Raw genomic sequence first — 5,896 nt, 5'->3', positions numbered from 1 at the left:
AGATTGCTTTTGCTATTTGGGGTCTTTTGTGTTTCCATACAAATTGTGAAATTTTTTTTTCTAGTTCTGTAAAAAATGCTAGTGGTAGTTTGATAGGGATTGCATTGAATCTGTAGATTGCTTTGGGTAGTAGAGTCATTTTCACAATGTTGATTCTTCCAATCCAAGAACATGGTATATTTCTCCACCTATTTGTATCATCTTTAATTTCTTTCATCAGTGTCTTATAGTTTTCTGCATACAAGTCTTTTGTCTCCTTAGGTAGGTTTATTCCTAGATATTTTATTCTTTTTGTTGCAATGGTAAATGGGAGTGTTTTCTTAATTTCACTCTCAGATTTTTCATCATTAGTGTATAAGAATGTGAGGGTCAGGCTTTTGCACTGTCCTATGAGGATGCAAGAGGGGACACCTCTTGCATCCACGGTTTTCTTAATTTCACTCTCAGATTTTTCATCATTAGTGTATAAGAATGTGAGGGTCAGGCTTTTGCACTGTCCTATGAGGATGCAAGAGGGGACACCTCTTGCATCCACGGTTAAGCCATAAAAAGCCATATTGGTTTGAGTTGCTATTGAGATTAATATACTATTGAAGATCCTACTCATCAATGGCAAAATGATGGATCTTTTGAACTGGAAAAAGTTTTATAAAATTGGAAAAAAATTCTCTTTCTAAGGAATTGTCTTATTAGTACCTATGGAAAGATCAAATTGAAAAGAGGACACAAAGGAGTATGATGTCTAGCCTTAGGGACTCTTTTAACAAGGTAAAACTACAAAACGCCTTTTGTCTGCACTTTCAGAAGATCCTACCAGATTTAGAGAAGAGTTAGAAATATCAGTGGCCATTCACAACCTCACTCACAAGGACCTTGACTGGATGCTCAGGGGTATTCTTCCCACCCATAATTATACTGCAGTTATCAGAGAAGCCAGACAGCCCCCTGGTGGACCCCCCCACCCCACCCCCAACCAAGGAAACAGATGACCAGAATTTCTCCCAGGCTCTCCTGCAAATGATCAGGAAATGGATCAGTGGAGGTTAGTGTTCAGAGGATGATAGAAGCAAGAGTGAACTGGTCCAAGGTTGAATTGTACACTCAAGGAGAGCATTCAAAGGCCTTTGCTGAATGCTTTATACAGACTTTACAAAGGTAAATTGTACTAAACCCTAAAGCTCGAGAACATAGTAATGTTTTTATTTCCATCTCAGTTGGAATGGAAATCTCCTTTGGTAAAAATGTGGTTGATTGTAGAGAGAAAAATGATGCTTCTGTAAATAATATACCCTTGTGGATATCAGGTTCTAGTCCTGTTAACTGTCTGAAGTTTGATTATTTTCCTGTAAACTGGAGTAGATCCTGAATTATCCTACTTTCCTCAAATAATCTGGCTACATCTCTTCAAACTAATGTTTCCAGTTTTCTTCCACTCTTTTGACTTGGAATCACTAAGAACAAATTGTATGAAGTTCCTAGAAATCTGATATGTCCTGATATATTATCACTTGTAATTCTAGTTATTATCTTAAAATGTATGTCACAGACATAACCATATTTCCTTGTCAAAGGCTCATTATATCTTTAACCATGGCTGTTTTTAAGTCTTTTGTCACTTATGAAAGTTATTGTTTTGCTTTTGCAAAAGTTATTTCCCAAAGCCCTGCAAACTGAATGTGAATGGACTGACATAAAGTTCACAGAAATGACCCCAGCGGCTCACGTTTAGATCATCTTTGTGCCTGTTGCTGTGTGGACCACTCAGGAAGTTTATCTGAACATCGATGACATCAGACAAATTCAAATCGCAGAAGATGCTTCAACCCCAACATCTAGAAATCTGACTGGCGGCCTTCGGGACTCAGGCTGAGTTTATAATTTGACCCCACCACTAACTTTTGTTTTTCTCGTTTCCATAGACATGCCTCTTACTAAATACCCAATTGCTCGCACCGTATAAGGCTAACTTCAGGACTCCACCTGCAACACCAGCTCCTGAAATGAGACACAACTGTTTAACTGAGCTGACCTATCCTCGAGATTAAGAGGTTGGTTCAGTGAAATAATAGAGCACTCTATCAACCTAGCTTCTAGACTGTGAAACTTCATTGAACTTTTTTAAAAATTAATTTATTATTTATTTATTTACTTTGGCTGTGCCGGGTCTTTGTTGTGGCATGTGGCCTTCTTAGTTGTGGCATGCATTGTGGGATCTAGTTCCCTGACCAGGGATTGAACCTTGGCCCCCTGCATTGGGACGTTGCAGCATGGGGGATCTTCGTTGTGGCATGCAGGATCTTTAGTTAGGGCATGTGGGCTTCTTAGTTGTGGTATATAGACTTCATAGTTGTGGCATGCACGTGGGATCTAGCTCCCTGACCAGGAATTGAACCTGGACCCCCTGCATTGGGAGGCTAACTTCAGGACTCCACCTGCAACACCAGCTCCTGAAATGAGACACAACTGTTTAACTGAGCTGACCTATCCTCGAGATTAAGAGGTTGGTTCAGTGAAATAATAGAGCACTCTATCAACCTAGCTTCTAGACTGTGAAACTTCATTGAACTTTTTTAAAAATTAATTTATTATTTATTTATTTACTTTGGCTGTGCCGGGTCTTTGTTGTGGCATGTGGCCTTCTTAGTTGTGGCATGCATTGTGGGATCTAGTTCCCTGACCAGGGATTGAACCTTGGCCCCCTGCATTGGGACGTTGCAGCATGGGGGATCTTCGTTGTGGCATGCAGGATCTTTAGTTAGGGCATGTGGGCTTCTTAGTTGTGGTATATAGACTTCATAGTTGTGGCATGCACGTGGGATCTAGCTCCCTGACCAGGAATTGAACCTGGACCCCCTGCACTGGGAGCATGGAGTCTTACCCACTGGACCACCAGGGAAGTCCCTCATTGAACTTTCAAAGACAGGACTGAAGAGGAACAGAATATGCCACCCCAAAATTTGCACTTCAGTATAAGGATTACTTTGAGCTGATTATTGTTAGTTAGTTTAGTTAGTTAGATTCTTTTCCCAAATAGGTCATTACAGAGTATTGAGTAGAGTTCCCTGTGCTATAGAGTAGGTTCCTATTAGTTATCTATTTTATATATAGTACTGTATATGTGTCAATGCCAATCTCCCAATTTAATCCCTCCCCCCCAACTCGGTAACCATGTTTGTTTTCTACATCTGTGACTCTATTTCTGTTTTGTAAAGAAGTTCATTTGTACCATTTTTTTAGATTCCACATATAAGTGATATCATATATTTGTCTTTCTCTTCCTGACTTACTTCACTTAGTATGACAATCTCTAGGTCCATGCATGTTGCTGCAAATGGCATTATTTCATTCTTTTTAATGGCTGAGTAATATTCCATTGTATATATGTACCACATCTTCTTTATCCATTCCTCTGTCGATGGACATTGAGGTTGGTTCCCTGTCTTGGCTATTGTAAATAGTGCTGCCATGAACATTGGGGTGCATGTGTCTTTTTGAATTATGGCTTTCTCCAGATAGATATATGCCCAGGAGTGGGATTGCTGGGTCATATGGTAACTATTTTTAGTTTTCTAAGGACTCTCCATACTGTTCTCTGTAGTGGCTATACCAATTTACAGTCTCACCAACAGTGCAAGACGGTTCCCTTTTCTCTACACCCTCTCCAGCATTTATTGTTTGTAGATTTTTTGATGATGGCCATTCTGACTGGTGTGAAGTGATACCTCATTGCAGTTTTGATTTAGCATCGGTTCATGTGCTTTTTGGTGATTATTTTTAAGAAACAACAGACACAGGAAAAGCTCTGAAAACCTATTGTAAGGGAAATTTACATTTATAAGGGAACTCTCCATTTTAAGCGTGTCTCCCTCTCTGTACCTAGAAGAGAAGGGTAACTCTAAATGACAAGAAACTCTTTATCAATGGAGAAGGTGCCCAACTTAATTCTGCAAAACAACCTTACCCTTTTTTACTGTGCTTTACCTGTTAACCTCCCATAACTGACCTTCCCTCCTCCTCCATCTTTCTTGTGTCTTTAGCTGAAAAAGGTATTTAAGGTGATGGCTTGGGCCATTTCAGGGGAGTTAAACTCCTCAGTTTTCCAGGGTAGCTCCCATGTATACAGGAGGTATAAATGGTGTTAGACTTCTGTTACTTTTCTCCTGTTAATCTTGTATTACAAGGGTGAGGTCTCAGCCAAGAACCTAGAAGGGTGGAGGGAAAATTATTTTTCCTCCCCTCTAAGGACATTTAGAAAGTTTCTGAGTTACTTATTAACTATTAAAGCATTCTTCTTTTTAGGAGCATAACTATCAATCAATCAACCATGAGCTCAAGGAAACACAACATAATCCAATGCTAATGGAAAAATGGTATATTCTTAGCTGCCTCAGAAAGGCACAGCATACATGGTTCAAACAACAAATCTGTGGTGGCCATCAGACCTTTGGCAGGGCTTACATTACATTTGTTAAACAAATTGGGTTTTTAAACTTATTCCGTAAGTTTACAAGACCTGGTCATTTACACTGGAATTTATATATATACACACACACACACACACACACACACACACACACATTTTTCACCAATACAACATATATACTATCTAGAGCCCATTTATCTTCTTATGTCAACTTTGGTTCCATAGTGATCAAATTGTGGCAAAACTAAATTAGAGGTACTGATACTGTCATTAATTTGACTTAGAAAGTTAACACAAAGAAGAACCAACTGTTTTTAAAAAAAAGTCTCTGGTTGCATGTTAAAGGCATACTTCAGCATGAAGAGAGAAAAATACTCAATTACAAGATTTAGTTAAAAAAGGATAATCCTAGAGGTCTCAAAGCATGACCTATAAATTGAGTCCTCTGTTATGTGATTTTTTTAATGGCTATTCTTACACACACTTCAATTAAAAAAAATCGTAAATCACAGTGGTTCTTAAAAATTCTATAAAATATCAAATTCAAAAATTACACAAAAATCTTACAGCCTAAAGTCAAGAAAAGAAATGTAAAAACAATTTGGGAATAAAGACTTTGAAAAAGTTTTGCTAAACTCAAATATCTTACAAGCTCCATCACCCATCCCCATCCCTGTGGCATGCATGATGGACTTGGTGCCACCTCTGGGCTGGGCCGGGTGATGTCAGAAGCACTTACAAATAAAAACACGAGGAGCTTGCAAATCCAGTTTTCTGGCCTGGGTGAGGAGTGGGCAGAAGCTTTTAAACTAGGTTGAATTCCCTCAGGTTTAGTTGTAGAATTGTGTCTTTCACAGCAGCAAACACAAAGCGGATATTCTCTGTGTCTGTAGCACATGTGAAGTGGGAATAGATGACTTTCTCTTTGTCGGGGTTCTGATCTTGATAGAGCTTCAGGATAAAGTCTCTGGCAGCTTTGACATCTTGCTTTGGTCCTAGTCATGAGGGCAGTTAGAGGAATAAAAAAGAAAGATCCCAACTCACCACCAGGTCCTCCCAAAATCATTTTCAATGTACTCTTGTTCTTATTTGGAATCCTTCTTTGAGCCATCTTATCTCTAGAGACTCATTTACCTGGGACACTATTTTTATTATACCTTATTATGAACCTGCAAAAGAGTATTTTAAAGTGTCCCCTGGTATCTAAAAATCATACTTCAAGGAGATTTGTTGAAAAAGAGTGTCCTAATTTAATTTTCTGATTTGGAACACTTTTTTTTTTTTTTTTTTTTTTTGCAGTACACGGGCCTCTCACTGCTGTGGCCTCTCCCCTCTCCCGTTGCGGAGCACAGGCTCCGGACGCGCAGGCTCAGCGGCCATGGCTCACGGGCCGAGCCGCTCCGCGGCATGTGGGATCCTCCCGGACCGGGGCACGAACCCGTGTCCCCTGCATCGGCAGGCGGACTCTCAACC

General features: G+C 39.6%; 1 protein-coding gene and 1 long non-coding RNA gene across 3 annotated transcripts in view; one reads left to right on the top strand and one right to left on the bottom strand.

Annotated features, from left to right (window-relative positions):
• Positions 1 to 2,146, top strand: part of LOC114486872 (uncharacterized) — an 8,354-nt gene extending 6,208 nt beyond the window's left edge. For both annotated transcript variants that reach the window (XR_003681228.2, XR_003681227.2), the window contains exon 3: positions 805 to 2,146. This is a non-coding gene — a long non-coding RNA (uncharacterized lncRNA). The remainder of the gene's footprint in view (positions 1 to 804) is intronic.
• A 450-nt stretch (positions 2,147 to 2,596) lies between these two features.
• GNA14 (G protein subunit alpha 14) overlaps positions 2,597 to 5,896 on the bottom strand; it is a 200,489-nt gene continuing 197,189 nt past the window's right edge. Inside the window, exon 7 of the mRNA XM_024126860.3 lies at positions 2,597 to 5,418. Coding sequence (XP_023982628.1) covers positions 5,228 to 5,418 — 191 coding nt within the window. The 3' untranslated portion in view covers positions 2,597 to 5,227. The remainder of the gene's footprint in view (positions 5,419 to 5,896) is intronic.

The sequence above is a fragment of the Physeter macrocephalus genome, chromosome 9 (assembly GCF_002837175.3).
Source record: "Physeter macrocephalus isolate SW-GA chromosome 9, ASM283717v5, whole genome shotgun sequence".
Taxonomy (NCBI): domain Eukaryota; kingdom Metazoa; phylum Chordata; class Mammalia; order Artiodactyla; family Physeteridae; genus Physeter; species Physeter macrocephalus.
Note: the sequence above shows the minus strand (reverse complement) of the source record. Positions and strands in the feature narration are given on the sequence as shown.